Raw genomic sequence first — 19299 nt, 5'->3', positions numbered from 1 at the left:
CCTACATGTAGCTTTACCTGTATTGGAGTATATAACTTCATGTAGTAGAACTTGAAAGCACTGTCTCCATTCATTAGCACAGCAAGGTTAGATAATTTCCTACAAGACACCCAGGCTTCATAAGGAATTCTGCTCATCTAACGACAGCTTGGAAATAATCTCCTCTTGAGAAGATTTGCTAGTTTACATGGCTAAGGAGAATGTGTCCTCCTAGGGATATGGAGTGTGATTTCCAAGAAATAAGTCCTCACTGGAATGCAGAGACAGGAAAAAAAGAAAAACCAACAACTTCTGTGATTGAGATGAACAAGAAATAATGTAGTCAATAGTTTGATTGTAAGGCACCAAGAGAATGTAGTCAGAATATCCCTTTTAAGTGTGTGTGTGTGTGTGTGTGTGCACGCGTGCATGCACTGCACACACTGGTATACTTGTGCCATGGTGTGTTGGTAGGTGAGAGGAAAATTTTTGAGTAATCTGGCCTCCACCTTGTTTGAAACAGAGTGTCTCTTCTTGTTTTGCCATGCTTGGTATTCTGGGCCCTTTGACCCTTGAGCTAAGAGCTAATTGTCCTGTTTTCTCTTTACTTCTTGCCAAGAGCTGTGTTGGGATTGCAGGTGTAAATCCACACATCTGCATCTGTTGGTTCTGGGAATGGAACTTGGGAAGCCAAGCTTTGCAGGACTAGTGTTTTCGCCTGCTGAACCATCTCCTTGGCCCTCATTATCTTTGTTAGTTATTTTAAGCATTTTGACACAGGCCATGTGGTATAATAAAATGTTAGTGGAATGCCATGTCAGTGACCTACATTCAGGGTTCCCTGGGTATGATTCTAGGGGTCAAATTTTCTGTTCTGAAAGTCTTAATGTGATATGTGTCTCTGTTTCTGAGTATCTTTATAGCACATGGTACTTGGCATGTTATTGATCCATTCAAATTGTATCTGTGTTGGTTTCAGTACCCCATATTCAGACTAGTAATCCTTAAAGGACCAGCAGTGATGATAGGTCATGGTAACTCTGCTCCCTTAGTGAGAAAGACCTTAAATGGACAGGCATTTAAGAATATTTTTAATCCCTATTTTGAGCTTCTTTAAGTCTTTTAGATAAGAACAAAGCTTAACATTTGAAAGATGTTATGCTTGGCCCTTCTACTCTTCTAGAGTTTGTCTTCCTTTTAATTTACACTTGTATTTATTATTGTTAGAGAAGAGAAGTGGGAAGGGCAGTAAACACAAGTGCCTGATGGGTGAGTATGTGTGAATGTGCCACAGTATGGAGATAGAGGTCAGAAAAATACTTTACAGGAGTCAGTACTCTTCTTCCAAAGTAGCTCCTGCAAATTGAACTCAAGTTGTCAGGCTTGTGTGGCAATTACCTTTACCCTAACTACCTCAGAGTCATTATCTCACATGACCTATATCTTAATTTACAGCATTCATAATACAGCATTTGTAATACCTGGCACCTCATGAGATTTATGTTAGCTGCTTCATCATGATGACCCATGGCTTCTATTTATTTAAGTCACAGCTTGTGTGAAGTGTTTGTTGTCCCAGTGGTCTCACACTGTAAACCATCTCCTTTGCATCTGCCACCGCTGAGAATACACTGGTATCCCTGTTCTTCATTCACAACAAAGGTAATATGCAAAGGAGGACTAGGAACCATGTCACTGCATGTCTTTGCTGGGTATGGGGAGGAATTCTGCCTTTTTGCTAGTCTAGTGTTTTCTACACACTGAGTCCATTCCAGACAGTAAGAAAGGGCACTAAGGGATTAGTTCTTGCAAAATATCTTAGTGTTTATGTTAGGAACTGAAAAATACGTGTCTTCAGAATATCTGGAAGGTGTTTTTTTTTTTTCTTCAAGGCTGTTTGTGTCCACATCCTCAAAACCTCATCAAAATACCAAGTTTGGTATTCTGAAGCTAAAGATCCCAGGGACCAAAAACTGGGCCATGGTCCATCTTGTGTTCCTCCCCTCTCCACTAATATGTTCCTTGGTGGGAGAAAGCAGACCTGTGTTACCTTGGAGTGATGTGTACTCTCCATCACTTGGAGTGATGACCTTTCCAAACAGTGTGTGGTGCCTGTGGTCACTGTGGTGACAGCTGTAGATTATCTATTTTCACTTTTCCATGTGTTTGCAGTGCACTGATTAACCAGGCTATGGTAATATGCTTCAAGGTAGAGGTTGGGAAACTATATCCTATTGGGCCACTCAGCCCCAATTAGTTTTTGTAGGTAAAGATGTCTTGGAACATACCTCACTTGTTCATTTGCTTCTTATTGAATGCTTCTCTGATCCTACTTAAGAGTATAGTACTTGCCTTGATACTATAGTCACAATATCTGTGATACTCACTCTTTGGTCTTGTATATAGCAGTGTGCTGGCCCCGATCTGTCTTCCTGCAGCTTCCCCCACTGTGTTGCATATGTAGGTTAAATTCATTTCAGAAAGTAGACTGTGACAAAATATCTGACAGGATCAATTTACAAAAGGGAAGATTTATTTTGGTTATGAGATCTATCCCCATATCATGCCTCTGTGTGCTTGGGCAGAACCTAGTGGTCAGGGAAGCATGTGGCATAGAAAAAAATAGTTTCTGTCACAGCAGGACAGGGTCAGGGTAAGATGCAGTCTGTTACCTTTTACTCCATCTATGCCCCAACTTTCACCTTCTACCACTTCCTAGTAATGTCACCATGTCATGAAGTCATGAAGGGATCAATCCATCATCTGTATGGAAACACCCTCATAGACAAAACCAGAGATGTGCTTCATTAATCTCCCAGTTAGCCCTCAGTGCAACCTAGTTGACACTTAAGACAAATCATGGCAGAGGATCATAATTATAGTAGCTGCCATAGTTTGAGGTTGAAATGTCTCCCCTACACTTTGTATTAAATGTTTGTTTCCCATCCCATTGAAGGCATCATGGAACCTGTAAGTGGGGCCTAGTGAGAAGAAGTTGAGTTACTGGGGGTGTGCACTTGGAGGGGATATTGTGACCTCTGCCCCTTCTGTTCCTTTATTTCATGAGGTGAACTTCTTCCATTGAAAGCTGCCTCACAACACGTCCAAAGGCAGCAATTGTGAGCCCAGATAAACCTTCCTTCTTTATAGTTGACTGGCTGTGACAAAAAGTTGATGAGGGTGTAGCCTTATAAGATGTGTTTACATTGATGATGTTGTAGGCTTTTTGTGTGCTTATTTGTTGGTAGATGTCCATAATGCGATCCAATAACTATTAAAAAGCCTAATAGAAATCCGCCTGCGTCTGCCTCCCGAGTGCTGGGATTAAAGGCATGCGCCACCACTGCCCGGCTCAAACATCAGGTTTTAAGATCAGACATCAAACTTGATAATGGTGTGCTGAGGAATGATGTAGGAAATTATGAAGTCTTTGCCTTTCACAATTAAGCCGTGCTGGTTCTGTGTACCTGGAAAAAGCACTGTAGTTCATAACATATAACTGTCTAAAACCTGAGCATGTGGTCAAGACATGGCAGTTCTTGTGGTATAGTTTTAGAAGCAAGGTTGCAGTGAGGGTTACACAGGCAACATGGGCAAGTCCTACTGGGAGCCCCTTGTATTCTTTACAAGTTTGACTTTGAATTGATTCTTGGTTGTGCATTCAGAAATCTTGCACTGTTGCCAATTGTTTTTGGTAAGCCCTCAATTTGGCTGCATGATACCATATGAGATCATACCTGCAGCTTAAGAAGTTATGGTCTGAAGGAAGGGTATTCCAACATAATATAAAAAACAAACAAACAATAGAATAGTAAGGTGATCTGAAGAGACAATTCATAAATTGTCAACTTTCACCTTCCTATGACCATTGCCATAGTTTCATGAGTAAAAAGAAAATTGAGGATGGTGGCCTGATTTTAATTCCCAGTGAATAAAGGTTCATGGAGAACTGTCCTACTTCTTGGCACTATTATTATACTTACTTTTAAGACATAAGCATCTTGGCATACTTCAGTTTCAGTCAAGTATTATCAAAAAATTTCAAGCTTGCAGAGCCTATTAGGAAATACACATTGGTTTTAACATTGGTTTTTAATATTTCTTCTGGAGGAAACATGGACTGTGTGTGTGCGCGCGCGCATGTGTGCTTTTCTTCCTGTTTAAAAAAAGAAGCTTCACACCTCCACCTGGTCTCTCCTGACATTGCCTGACTGTCCCTAGAAGGGAAATTGCTCATCTACTAACAACATGGTGCATGGCCGTACAAAGGAATGAGATTAGATCCTTGCTGCTGAAGGAAGCAATTTGGAAATATGGTCACTGAGAAAAATACATATCACACAGATGGTCACTGTGTGATATGTATTTATGAAATGTGTTGACTAGGCAAATCCACAACCATGGATCTCCAACTAGCAACTCTGATATTCCCAAGAGGAGGGGTGGAATGATTGTGAATAGGTGGAAAGTTTTCCTTTATTGTGATGAAAGTGTTTTGTGGGTGGTGGTTCCTTAAGATACTTAAGGTACTAAATACCACATTTTCAAAGTGATTAATTCTATGTTAAGTGATTTTATTTTACTTCAACTAAAACCAGATAACAATCTTGAAGATGCTGGGTTATAATTAGTGATAGGGAGGTTGAATTGGGATGTTCTTATTGTACTGAATACATGAGTATTCAATAAATAGTAAATTTATTTGTGATAATGAGTCTTGAAGACAGAATTTCCTCTTGTGAGGAAAAATACTTTGAAATTTGGTATCATGTTTAAGGAGAACTCTTTACATTGCTAATGCCCTTCTCATAGGCTGAGAATGTGATCCCCTAAGATCCCTCAAGCCTTTGAAAGGAACACTTTTAGTTACCATTTATTGCTTATCTATATTATTTTTTACATGCAATTTAAAACTTGTACATAATCATACATGGCTCAGTGGATGATCCACTTACTATACAAGGATAAGGACCAGGCTTTGAGCCTCAGAACCTACATAAAAAAGTAACTAGAAGCCTGGTGTGCAAAAGGCAGGAGGAATCCCTGGAGCAAGTTGCCCAGTTAGACTAGCTCAACTTGTGAGCTCTCAAGTCAATGCGGGGCTATATCAGTAATGTGCAAAGCAATCAAGGAAGTTACCCAATGTCAACCTCTGGCTTATACATATGCACTCATGTGCAAGTGTTGAAAAGTTTATACCTGGGCTTTTGGTGGGCTAGGTGTTAGGGTGCATGCCTTTAATTCCAGTGCTCGCTGTGCATACAGTACCTTCACCTGAAATCCCAGATGTAGCCTATGGTCTCTGTTGCTCCCAGAGCTCACTTGTAATCCCAGTTCACTTATCCCAAAGACTCTTTGTAGCACGCATTAGAGATCTCAGCACTTGTCCACAATCTGTGGCCTCTGGTCTCTAAAGTCCCCCATAGTTCTAGTATTTGCCTGTAGCCAATACCCTAGAGGTTGAAACAGGAAGATTGTGAATTAAAGGCCAGCCTGGACTATACATGACATCCCCAATTCAAACAACTAAATAAAACTAAAAATTCTTATAGTATTTTTCAAATAAGTAGATTTGTTCTGAAGCACTGTAAAGTGATGAACAAGGTTTAGAGCAAAGCAGGAATGGAGAAACCTACATGTTTGACTTTAGAATGGACCTTAACAGAGGGGGTTCTTGGTTTGGACATTTGGCTACATCTGTGTGACTTCTCAACAGTAAATATATGAAGAGTTAGAGGGTAGAATAGTAAATAGGTGAATACTGGCTCTTGAGCACTCAAGTAGGACATTAGTGTATTGAGATGTCACATCAGGGATACAGAAGGAATACCTATGGAAAATCCTGCAGTCCCAGCATAGAGAAGGATGAAGCAGAAGGATATCATTTTCAGGGCTAGTCTGCATCATTATACTGTCCCAAAAGAAAAATAGAACTGGGCAGGGATGCTTAGCCTGTGCGAGTCCCTGGATTCCAACCCACACAGGAAGAATTCCAAACAAATCTTTCTGAACTCTAGTATCCTTGTGAAAATATTTTACTCCTTCTGGTGTTTTGCAATAAAGATAAACAGGGAGAAAACAAGTATGGCAGATTGTGTAATTACTGTGTTAACAGCTATTGCAGTGCTCTGTGAACATATATGGTCTATCTCCCCTCCAAGCACTTTCCCTTCTTCAGATTACATTTACTGTACACATTCTATGTCCAGACATTTTGTGTCTAGCCTAGAGTGCAAAGATTAACATGGGATGGCATCCTTCTATTAGCCAGAAACATAAAAGTGCATGCTTTGGATAACTCGAGAGAGGGAAATACAGATACAGTTGTGGGGAGGAAGGGAAGGCTGGGGGATACCTTATGCCCCTGGAGTTTTGTGTCCAATTTAGAGCATCAGCTAAACAGTAAAAAATACAATGAGTCTCTTAGTTATTTTTTTATTATTATTATTCTGATAAAATGCCATGACCGAGGCAAACGTGTCCTTAGTCTGGAACTCACTGATTGAGCTAGACTGGCCAGTGAGCTTGAGGGATCTGCTTGTCCTTACCCAACAACACTGGGGTTACAGATGTTCACTGCCATGCCCAGGTTTTATATGGGTTCTGGGGACCTGGGCTGAGGTCCTAGTGCTTGCAAAGCTATCACTTTACCCACTGAACCATCTCTCAGGCCTATGAATACTAACTATTGATGATGGTTCTGTTTTAGGTACTTATTAATCATGGGGAAATCCATCTAAAATAGCTATTGGAATGTTTAGTTTCTTGTTTTGATTTATTGTTTTCAGTAATCAGCTGATTTATTTTTGACAGGTTGTATAACCAGAATTAACCAAAGTCATAATTCCCCTTTGTTAGTATGTATGTATGTATGTATGTATGTATGTGTGTGTGTGTCTGTGTGGTGTTGATCACACACAGATGATAAAGTCAATTAGGCTTACACAGTTTCACAACATATATAAAAGATAGTCTTCAGTTTTGAAACTCTGATTTGTGAGTTACCATCTGTTTTGGACCAAGGAAAATAGAAATTCATTTCTAAATTTTTTTCCTGAACAGCTTGTAATAGGAACTGTTAGTATATTAATTGCTTATTGAATTATGATGGGGTTTAATCTTTTAATTTACAGGCAATTTGGAGCTTATTGTGGTGACAGCTGCTTATATTTTGATACTTTGTAGCATTTAGCTATTTCATCATAAGACTTATCCTTCTTCCACCCCATAATTTACAGCTTGCCCTAAGCACTCATTTGCTTCCTCTTCAGCTTCCTTTAAAGAGTTTTGTCCTTTTTCCACCACGTTTTTCCTTTTAAAAGGCTTATTTATTTTTTATTTAGTGTATGTGAGTGTTTACCTACATGTATATTATAGGTATCACATGCATGGAGTACCCGAGGAAGCCGGTATTCTCAGGAAAGGGAGTTACAGATAATTGGAGCGGTCATGTGGGTGCTGGAAACTGACTTAAGTCCTCCGCAAGTGCAACACAATACCCCTCACTGCTGAGCCATCTCCCCGGCCCCTCTTTCCCAGTGGATTTTTTTTTCATAACAAAATTTAGTTTTATTTTATAAGTATACTCCTTTGTGCCTGATTCTTTCTGGTTTGGTGACTTTTAATTTCCATTCAGAGATTTTGTAGGTGAATTTAGTATGGGTCTTATTTTTATTTCTAAAATCCTTTCTTTTTTAATATGGGAATGAAACTTGGAGGCCTGTGAACTTGCCTGTCAAATCTCTTTCATTTCCTTCTGTTAAACAGCAGAAACGTAAACATGACTATAGGAATGATTTGCTTGCATTTCCTGAAAACAGTTAATGATGGTAATAAGGAGAAACTTTACCCAGAGTTTCACTGGTGGCTTTGAGTTACAGTAAACCTGCACCTTTTAGCTATTACTCAAGATGATTAAGAACTTGAGAAGCAGGAGTTCAGTGTCCTTGGTTCTTGTATTTTCGAATGGTTTTGGATAGATTAAACACTTCCTAAGCTGAATTCATTCACAACTAAGGAAATTTTGCAAGGTTAGAAATACATCACATTAGGCAACTGCTGGTTTGATGATTTGTGTTCCTAGTTACTGAAAAAATTATCTGTTATTTTTTTCTGCAAGAGCACTTCAGGGTCCTGCAAGATAGTTTAGAGGCTAAAGATACCCACCAGCAAGCTTGTTGGCTGACCTCAGTTTACTCCCAGGGATACACATGGTAGAAGGAGAGAACTGACTTTGGAAAGTTGTCTTGTGGGTGCTGCAATTACACACACAGACACACACTAAATAAGTAAGCAAGTAGGTTTTAAAAAATTCCAGGCAGAACTCTTTGAAATGGCAATTCATGAAAGCACTGCTCAGAAGGTTAGGATGGGCCTGGGGTAGAATTCTTGCCTGGCTCCTGAAGTGCTGGAGGTTTTCCCCCTAGCACCAAGGGAAACAAAAGAATAAAGACATATTAGTTGATGGTGTCTTTGCTTTTAAAGGAGTCAAAGATAAGATATAATTTGCAAGCATGATATATGCGCAGGTGTGCCGATTAACAAGCATGGTAGATGTACTGTAAATGTTATGCATGGGTGTCTGAGGTATCTCTGAACTTCATTGTGCTGTCTTTACCTGAGGGTGTGTACACATTGTCAGTTGCATAAAGCACTGTCCTAAAAACTAAGGTGCCTTCTAGGACATTATTATTAAGTAATAGCAGCAGAATCTGTTCAAGTATTGATTTTTGTCATTTCAGAATTGCTACATGTATAATAATGCCTAGCCAGCTATTTTAATCCCTATTCCATTTTTATTCTTTGCATCTAGAACCTGTATCTTCATCTAAAAGGTGAAGACAAAAATGATGAGCAAATAAAATGTAAAATTTGACTTAGGATGAGAAGGGTGTCTAAAGGAACAGGAGGGTTGAGATGTGGATATGCTGCCTTCATGGATTTTTATGACATTTGTTTGCAAATCTTCCTGTTTCTATGTAGGGTGGTCCTGGACTTTGTGAACACCTCTCAAGTTCTGTGATTGGATACTGGGTAGCCCACTGTTCCAGAGGTCTACACATGCACTCACTGTGACGGTAAGGAGCCTCCTTCCATGGGGCCACTCTACCTTGTGCCTGAAAATCCATTTGAGAAGTAGGCCTGCATTCTGCAAAGCTCTGCACTTGTTTCCAAATTACATTTAATAAAGAAATTGCAGGTACTTCAGCTGAGATTGAAGGAGAGAGGGAAGGCTGGGACATCAGCAACCTACTGAGGCTTTTATGCTTACTTTTCACCTTAGATGACCCTCTAAGAGTTTTGGATTTTGGCTGAGCTAAAATAAACTTCTCCAAGTGTTACTGTGAGGAGACAACACTCAAAAATCAATCTTTCTTGTCAATATCATGAGCTACAAGTAAACTGCCACTTTTACTAGAATGGGACCCAGAAGTGTACCTTTATTTGTATCCCACATGTGAATTCACTGCTTCATTAGTTTGTGAATATGAATTATGTCTGTCTGCAGACTGACTTGCTGACTGACTTTGAAATTTTGTAGAAAGTTCATGCAGATTCCCCTGCATAAATCTAGTCACAGGCCAGGATTTACCAGACTGCAGAGAGTGGTGTGTTTGCCAACTGATCACTTGAAATACACATCCAAAGTATGCTAGGAAGTGGTTAGAGGTACAGCTCAGTTGTAAGGCATCTGCTTATCATGGATGTAGCCCCAGGTTTCATCCTGAGCACTGTAACAGAATAGTAAATAAACAAGCAAGGAAATAAATAATTGTTCCTTTTGATTTGAGGGCTTTGCTTTATTTGCACATATTTAAATGTTCAGCTACATTTTAATGGCTTTTAGTAACTCTGACCCACTTTTTAAAAAATATCTCAATGTTTATTATATCACTTCCAGAACATAAAGCCCTTCCGAAGTACTCAGGTTTGATTCCCATCCCCAAGCTTGGCAGCTCACAAGCATCTGTAACTCCAGTTCCAGGGAATCTGATGGTCTCTTCTAGTGGACACCAGGCATACATGTAGACAAAACACCCCCACACATAAAATAATAAAAATTAAAGCTCCCAAAATATTGATGGATATAGTAGCTGCTTTAAAAAAGATTAATAGTTCTTCGCTAGTCCAGATCTGGAACTATTATATGGCCAAAAGTCTCTACCCCAAAATAAATACACCAAAGAATAAAACCATGTCCATACAAACTCTTGCATGCCAGTATTCAGGATATCATTTTCCAGAGCAGGCAATTTTTTAGATTTACAGAAAAGTAAATCTAAAAATGACTGAAATATTGTGGGTCTTGTTCTAGTAAAAATCAATTGCTTTCGGTTGTAGAAATGGAAAAACCTGCCTTAGACTAGTAAAGACCAAGAGAGATTTGGGGTGGGGGTGTCATTGAATTAGGCTGGGTTTTTTGTTACTAAAGGAAATGTGTGAGGCTGGCTACTTACTCAAATATAGAAGTTTGTTTAACTCATAGTTTTTGAGCCTGAAAGTCCAAACATCATATAGGTAGGTCTGGCTCATATGAGGGCCCTGTCTTCATTCTCATCACATCGCACTGTTAAGAGGGATTATACCACAACACCAGGACACAGAGAAGGGGTAGGGGCCAGTCTGTGACCTCAAGAGACCTTGCCTTTTAAATTTCTACTACCACACTGATGTCAACATATCACTTCTTGGGGGACACACTCAAACTGTTGTATTCCATAGTGTTGTAGTCCATAGTGATGAGCAAGCATCTTCTAATGGTTTATGTCTTGTGGGTCAGGGAACCTATGTTGAAGCCATTTGAACTTGCTGAATGCCAGTCAGCTTATGTATATAAACTCTGGTGATAGGTGCTGGGTTGCTAATCTCGAGCTGGTGAAACACAATGGTTTCTCTCTCATCTGTTGTAGCTGTTTTGAATTGGAGATAAAATCTCGACTCTCAGAGACAGGCTCCACAAGATAGGCTCTTGATATGATACCTAGTATCAGGACTGAGATTGAGGGACCCTGCTCACTGCTGCTGTTGCCTTTTTATTTTATTTTACATTTCAGGTATTAATCAGTCTTGGGGCCAGGAAGATAGCTCAGATGGAAAAGTGCCTCTTATGTGACCATAAGGGACCTGAGTGGATTCCTGATACCCAAGTAAAAATTGGGTGCAGTGAATACTCAATACAACGATTTTAGTGTGTTGCCCCCAAGGATTCAGGTGCTAGAAGCAGTTGGGCAGTGGATATTTAAGAGGCATGGCCTACTTAGCTCACTAAATAGCTTCTCTTCTTCCCTCCTCTCTCTTCTGGTCATGTGATAGTGTTATGTACTCACTTGTAAACCTTGTGCTGAGGCAGGGGAGAAACTATTAGATCCTAGAACCTCACTGACCACCCAGTCTACCCCAAATGGAAACTTTCAGGTTCACTGAGATAACCTGCGCCAAAAATTAAGGCAGAGAACAAGAGACCAACATCTATTTCCTACCTCTGACTTCCAAATGTGCACACACATACGTGCCTACACACATAGTCTACAGAAACACCACACAAAGTGTTATCAGTCTCGAACTAGCTATAGTGATGTACTCCTTTAACCCAGGACTCAGGAAGCTGAGCTAGGAAATTGGTTTAAGGCCAGCCTGGTGTATGTAAACAAGACCCTGTCTCAAAAAACAAGCAATAAAATAAAACCACAAAAATGTTATCAGTCTTTTGACTGTGGAATTTAAACTGCTAAACACATAATCAACAAAACTTAGTGCCTGTGTATACAGGTATAGAAAAGAGGCTTTCCAGATTTTAGGATGTGAATGCTCCCAACAGGTTCATGTACTTGAATACTTGATCCCCAGATATGATATATTTTGAAATGTGTGTCACTTTAGGCAGTGAGGCTGAGGTAAAGGAGGCGCCAAGCCTCAACAGTTAGAGCTGAGCCTGGTTCCTAGACAGGCTTGGTCCTGTGTGTTGGTATTGTCCATGCCACCTGATTTACCAGTCTCGGGGGAGAAATTTTAAGAAAGTCTTACTGCTTGGCTTGTGCATATCCTTCACTACTGTGAAGTGGACTTCCACAGCGGATGTCTGCTCTTAACCACGTAAACATGTCCAAGAATATTTACTTCTGGGTCTGCCTTCTGCATTCCGTTTGTGTAACATTACCTTCTGTCATGGGTGTGCACATGGGGTCTAGCGGAAAACCTCAGGAGGGCACATTTTAATCAATCCAGTAAGGCAGCCAGGCACAATACATCCCTCTTTGGCATGCCTTTTGCTGAAAATAATCTCATTTGAAAACCAGAGTTCTTTTTCTAACAGAAAACTCTCTTTTCTCAACCCTGTATTTAAGTCTTTGCCAGATTTTAATTATATTTTAATAAATGTAAGCCAGTTCATGTTTACAATACAAAAATACAAAATGAAAAGTTCAAAAAACACACGCAGATATATAAATGCAACATAACTGTCCCTATAGACCTGGTTATGAGTGAGCAGGAGGGTGTAAAAACACAAAACAAGATGTAGTACCATGCACACATCACCTATTTCTGCTGACTGATTTGTGCATGAGGGATGCATGTGTGTCTAGGGATGTTTGCTCATATAAGCAGGCACATGTGGAAGCCAGAGGTCCATGTCATGTGCTTCATTGCTTCTCCACATTTATTCTTTGAGTCTCACTGAACCTGAAGTTTGATCCTTTGAAAGGCCTACTAACCATCAAATCCCATCTCTGCCTGTCTCTGAGCCACAACCCTGAGGTTACATACCACATGCCAATCCTTTACATAGGTTCTGGGAATTTGACCCAAAGTCCTCATGTTCACATAGTAGGCACTTTCCCCACTGAGCCATCTCCCCAACCCTCACCTGCTTTTTCTGCCTAACACTGTCATAGGCATTTTTCTCCTAAGTATTGTTTTAATGGCTGCATATTATTCCACTGTGTTATATTTCTTCCCAACCTTTACTTATTTGCATATTTTCCACAATTGGGATCAAACTATAAAATGCACATTGGCCACCTTTTTGTGTATTTCCTTCCCTTCTCCCATTGTTAATCCAATGTACAAAGGAGTATCTATATTTCTTTTTTTTTTAAGATTTATTTATTTATTATATGTAAGTACACTGTAGCTGTCTTCAGACACTCCAGAAGAGGGCGCCAGATCTCGTTACGGATGGTTGTGAGCCACCATGTGGTTGCTGGGATTTGAACTCTGGACCTTTGGAAGAGCAGTCGGGTGCTCTTACCCACTGAGCCATCTCACCAGCCCCTAGGAGTATCTATAGTAGAACAGGAAAGACATTTACAGAGAGAGGACCTCAAGTGTCACTGTATCAGTCTGTTGTCATGAGGAAATTTCCAAGGCTGACTACTTTTTAATGAAAAGAATTTTGTCTTAAGGTAGCTACCAATTAGGAAATGAAAATAAATGTAACTTAGAGACTAAGATATTATAGAGAAAAAAAAGCCAGGGATTTAAGAGCTGCTAAGACTAATGCAGCAGAGAAACGGGCACCTTATGAAAAATTATTTAGTATTCATATATGCATGTAACATTTGTCTTTCCTGCTCTTCGTGGAAGGTGGATACATTGAGACCATTTTTCACCCTCTGTGGTTGGCTGTCTTGGGTTCTCATGGAAATAGGATGGAGTCCTGAGTCTCAGCAGATAATTCCTTTTACCTCAGACTCTTCCAGCATAAAAAACAGCATGCTAATAGCAGGAACAAGATACTTTCTTACTTCTCTGAGAAACACAGGCATCTCTTGTCATGGCCATAAAAGTTCTCTGAATCATGGGACAAACTGTGAAAGGAGAATTTTTGCCATATAATGACGTGTCAGATGTATTACCCACACTAAAATGTGAGTACCTTGTACCATCTTCTTCACTGCAGAACAAAATTGCCCTCTTGTGGCAAGTAATGAATTCGTTCTCTGTGTCCTTAAAGCAGCACCATCTCTCTGAATTAGGGAAGCCTCAGGTTTCCATTTTTAAAGATACTGCATAGCAATTTAGATCTTGTTGATTTTGAGCAACCCCCTTGTTTCCCCAGGAATAATAGCTATTGAATACTGTAAGCACACATGAAAACCGGTAATAAATAAGTCACTTAACCATCTGTGGATACTGAATCTTGACCTGTTTTGTGAAGGAAAGGGAATTTCTGCAATCTTGAAGTCTTAAAAAGAAGACAAAAACAGCAGACATAATGCTCTCTTAATTTCTTGAGATCTATAACCCAATTATTATTTCTGTTGACACTTATTTCTAGTGCAAGAGGTTCAGAGATGTCATCAACCTTTTTTTTTTTTTTTTTTTTTTTGCAGAGCAGGGGGGGGGGTTGATTTAGTTGTGGCTTCAACTCCAGATAGAATTAAGTTACTTTCATTATTTCCATTCCTGTACAGTCCCAACTCCAAAGACTTCACATCAACTACTTGAAGGTGTCTCCATTAAAAACTAGTTCAGGCAAGAAAATAAACTCAGATGAAACATCTTCCCTATTCTGTCTGGGGCTGAGTATTTCTATGAGCATAACAAATGTTCCCTTTTATTTGTAACCAGGAGGGTTGCCAAACATTTCTTGGAGACTCTCAGCTTCAAGCTGAAGTGGGTGCTGTCCTACTAATTGGTCATGTGTTAAATGAGAGCTGGATTTCCACTTGTATGTGGCTAGAGATGGCCAGTGTGGCTCTCTGCATTGCTCTTTCCTTTGATGGGCTTTGTGAACCTCTCCTTTTCTGAGTGACAATCACTGGTGTGACTTATTATAGAAGACAGAGTCCAAGTCTGTAACAACTGTGGTATGCTATCCTTACTCCTTCACATGACCCCTTTGGGCAATTTTAGCAACATTTTCAGAGTTGTTGGATAATAATACTGAGTAACATAAATGGGTTATCTGTTTCATACCCTCTATTCACAAGACTCAGAGTATTGCAGAAGAAGAGGTGCAAAGACCGTAAATGCCTGTGGTTGGGTTGGAACTATTGCAAAATAGTATCTTCTGGGCATGATCACTGAACTCACAAATTTATAATAGTTGTTGCCTGTTCAAGATTAAGGCAGTCACTATTCCAGCATGGATGGGAGAGGGATTCACAAAGCCCTTCCCCTAATTGAGGAGCTATTGACAGTTGATGGATACTGGGGCTGGTGGTGGAGATTCAGATTTCTTTAAGGGTAGGTTGGCCATGCTCCAATGGATGGTCCAATATCCATGCATGTATAGATTCTGTGGATTATAAAAAGAGGACATGGGGCTAGAGAGATGTCTCCTGGCTGCTCCTCCAGAGGACCTGGGTCTAATTCCTGACTTATATGCACCATTCCCTAACTGTAACTTAAACTCGGGAATCTAGGCTCTGTGGACACAGACATACATGCCTGCAAAATATTCTATACATTTTTTTTTTATGAAAAGAGGAAAAGACGATATGGGGGATAGAATACAGCAGTTAAGAGCACTTGTTGCTCTTGCAGAGGATACAGATTCTGTTCCACCATCCAGATGGCACTTCACAACAGTCTGTAACTCTAGTTTTAGAGGATATGATCCCTCTTCTGGTCTCTGCAAGTACTGCACACACCTGGTACATATACGAATGTGCAGGCAAAACACTTATATACCTAAAACTAAAATAAGTCTTGTTTTTTAAAAAAATGGAGCCAGGCGGTGGTGCACGCCTTTAATCCCAGCACTTAGGAGGCAGAGGCAGGTGGATTTCTGAGTTCGAGGCCAGCCTGGTCTACAGAGTGAGTTCCAGGACAGCCAGGGCTATACAGAGAAACCCTGTTTCGAAAAAGAAAAAAAAAACAAACAAAAAAAGGAAAATGAGATTGACACTCCTGGAGTTGGAGGTACAGGAAGTTGTGAGCTGCCTGATGTGGGTGCTAACACAGCAGTATGTACTCCTAACCACTGAACTGTCTCGCCAGCCCCTTATTTCCTATGTGTTTAAGATGAGCAGTCTTCAGAATATATTTCAGAGTCTCCCACTTACTACCTTCCATGATCTAGCCTAGAAAATAATACTAACAAGTATAGTTTAGTTGTCTTGATAAGACCATTTTTCAAATTATTTTCTTTCTGTCACTCTAATAACACAATATGACTTCTGCCATCCCATAACAAGTTGTTGATAGAAAAATCAGATGTTTGCAGCTGTGTGGGATGTAGAGAAACCCTGAGACTGTAAGCCTGTCACTGCAGCTAAGACTCATCATTATGACATTACTCAGCCTTACCAAGTCTGCTGGTATGCTCAGGTACCGGTTTTTTTCTACACATATGTTTGCATTTTCCAATTTCTTTAAGTTATATTTTTGTTAGCTTTCAATGTGAATTTATAGATATTTACTGAGTCTCTATTTCTTCCCCCTAAGGTACCAAGTAGAAATCACAGGTCATAGTTTTTTGGCAGTGTTTGCACAAATACATTAGTATCAGCAAAGGAAGATAAGCATTTTTATATATGTATTTTATTAGTTTTCTGAAAGATTTATACATGTATGCAATGTATTTTCTTCTCATTCATCAGTCTTAACTGGTTGGTGTAGCATAGTCATTTCCATGAGATTCTCTCTGTCCCCCCATGTTCCCTGCATCTCTTTACTTGGAGCCCTGACACAGAAATAATGTCAAGGTGACATATGTAGCTACTTGACCCCACACCTGTTCACCACCCTTGGGGCTTCTCATATCCTGTATGTAGAGTGACCTTAAGTTTATGGTAGCCGTCGAGATATGGTGAAGGCCCGTTTAAACTTCTTTAAGAGATGACACTGTGATGCATATTTCCCCAGGACCACATTTGCCATTCTTCCAAGGAAGGCTTGACATCACTACCAGTCTGCTCAGGTGTCTTCTGTGTGGTAAAGTACTGATCCAGCCGCATCTGCCCACATCGGTTCAGGGTTCCATGTGTGCAGGTTCCATTGCCACGCACATTCTGAATTATAATGCACTGTGGTTTCACTGACTAAATACAAAATCAGCTGATTGTACTCTGTTGACCCTGAATCTGGCTTCCCTGGTATGGTTCATATCCTGACCCTAAAATATATGCCAGCTTTTCTCTTTTGGGAAAACATTTTGCCTGGAAGATAGACACACGCATGTATGTATGTATGTACACACACACACATACATATACATATATGTATGTGTGTATACGCACACACATACACAACCAGCTTAAGAGAGAAAGGGTTTGTTTGGCTTAGAATTTCATGATATAGCCCATCATTGAGGAGAAGTCAAGACAAGAGCTTGAAGCAGATAGTTCAAAGGAAAGAGCCAAAGAGGATGTGAATGTGTGCATGTGTTCAGCTTGCTTTTTCTATATTCATACACTCAGGACCCAGCTCCACCTGGGTGCCACTCAAGTGGGCTGGGCTTTCTCTTATCAATTAACACTATCAAAAAATTTGAGGTCTGTGGTTTATGCTGTGGCAGGATGCCGAGTTGATGTCAGTGATCCCAGCTACATCGCAGGGCTGTGGTCCATGGCTCTACTACAACCCAGGAACCCTGTTTGTGGTGTGTTGATATTACAAACCATGTCAAAGCCCATAATCTATGTCCTCATGGTCTTTTTAAACAAATAAGCCACTCTGACAGAGATATTGATGACTAGAGGCAGTTGAGAAAGAGGGGCATAGAAGACACCCCCCCCTCCCTCCCAGTAGTGATAGCCTAGACAGGAAGCTGTGAGGAGAACTCTTAAAACTTTGATAGGATGCTGACGTGTTGCCCTCCACAATAGATAACTTCTGGTAGGGATGCCAGAAGGTAAGGACTCACTTGTCTCCATTTAGTGACCAGGCCACTGAGGCTTTGACCACTCTCTAGTGAATCTAGAGATGATAAAAATTCCTTTTTTTTTTTTTTTTTTTGCTAGGGGTGTAACAGCGATAGGGGGTTGGACAGGGAAAGACTAGAAAATGAATGTGATGGTGGTACATGATTCAAAATCTCCAAATAGTCGATAAAAATATGTTGGAAAAAAAAGATACTCCTTCACAGACATGGCCATAGGCCAGCCTGATCTAGATGGTCCTTCATTGAGTCTCTTCTCAGGCCACTCTCGATTGTGTCAAGTTGACAAACAACTTTCATATACACACATATTTATATGTTCATGTGTATATACACATACATCTATCTGTCTAGTTATAATATAATATGATGGTAATTGGTCAACCCATAATATGTATGTGATATTGTATTTAAATCATCTCAAAGAGGTATAGCTAAGTAGTAGAGCACTTGCCTAACATATATAAGGCCCTGAATCTGTCCCTAGCACACACGCCACCCCCCTCCCCACTGCAACATACACACATTCAGAAGACAAATACATACAACATATTCAAAGCAATGTTTCTGATGTTTTTCTAACAGAGGGTGGCTCACACTTGATCGAGACTAAGACCTCATCGCCGAAAGGTGAGGCTAAGATGAGCATTACCAGCGACGAGGTGAACTTTCTGGTATATCGCTACCTCCAGGAATCAGGTAACCAGCTTTCTTTTCTTTCTTTTTTCTTTTTTAAAGATTTATTTATTTATTTATTTATTATATGTAAGTACACTGTAGCTGTCTTCAGATACCCAGAAGAGGGCATCAGGTCTCATTATGGGTGGCTGTGAGCCATTTGAACTCAGGACCTTCAGAAGGGCAGTTGGTGCTCTTACCCGCTGAGCCATCTCACCAGCCCCAGTAGCCAGCTTTCTTTTCTGGAGGAAGTTCATTTTAAATATGTTTTGGACAAAACAGTTGACCACCAGTAAAAGCCAGAGTATCAGATCATCAAAAAGACCTAAGAATACTCTGTGTAATAGAGTGTTAAAGGGACAGAGAAGTGTCCTTGGAGTGTGGGGAGAGCATGATCTTTCTTCTCATGTCAGGAAATCAGTCAAGAGCAGTTGAGCCAGGTGTGATGACATTCACCTTTAATGCTAGCACTTGGAAGACAGAGAGAGGTAGATCTCTAAGTTCAAGGCTGCCCTAGTCTACAGAGTGAGTGGGACCTTGCCAAAATGTTGCTTCAAGTTATATAGTTAAAAGGCTAAACACATATGTCTCCTGTTGGCAAAATAGTCCTTGTGGGTAGCTGTTGGATTCAGAGAGCCTCAGGTGGGACAAAATGGTATTTTGTCATGGTCTAATGTGATTTCTCCAATGAGCGATCTTAGTTCTCAAGTAAAACATTTTTTAATTCTCACAACCTGAAGATATTTAAAATCTACAAAATGATACTAATTGTACCTACCCATGCAACAAGCCACTTCAGTCCAATAGGGAATGCC

At 40.1% G+C, this 19299-nt stretch overlaps 1 protein-coding gene across 2 annotated transcripts in view; it reads left to right on the top strand.

The window, feature by feature from the left end:
• Positions 1 to 19299, top strand: part of LOC110286635 (F-box-like/WD repeat-containing protein TBL1X) — a 169722-nt gene that overhangs the window by 129596 nt on the left and 20827 nt on the right. For both annotated transcript variants that reach the window (XM_029473474.2, XM_029473473.2), the window contains exons 2-3: positions 8962 to 9056; positions 18392 to 18505. In XM_029473474.2, coding sequence (XP_029329334.1) covers positions 18448 to 18505 — 58 coding nt within the window. In that variant the 5' untranslated portion in view covers positions 8962 to 9056; positions 18392 to 18447. The remainder of the gene's footprint in view (positions 1 to 8961; positions 9057 to 18391; positions 18506 to 19299) is intronic.

The sequence above is a fragment of the Mus caroli genome, unplaced genomic scaffold (assembly GCF_978045245.1).
Source record: "Mus caroli unplaced genomic scaffold, Mus_caroli_1 scaffold_5, whole genome shotgun sequence".
In the NCBI taxonomy this organism is placed as follows: Eukaryota; Metazoa; Chordata; class Mammalia; order Rodentia; family Muridae; genus Mus; species Mus caroli.
This window is presented reverse-complemented; position numbering and strand designations above follow the sequence as displayed.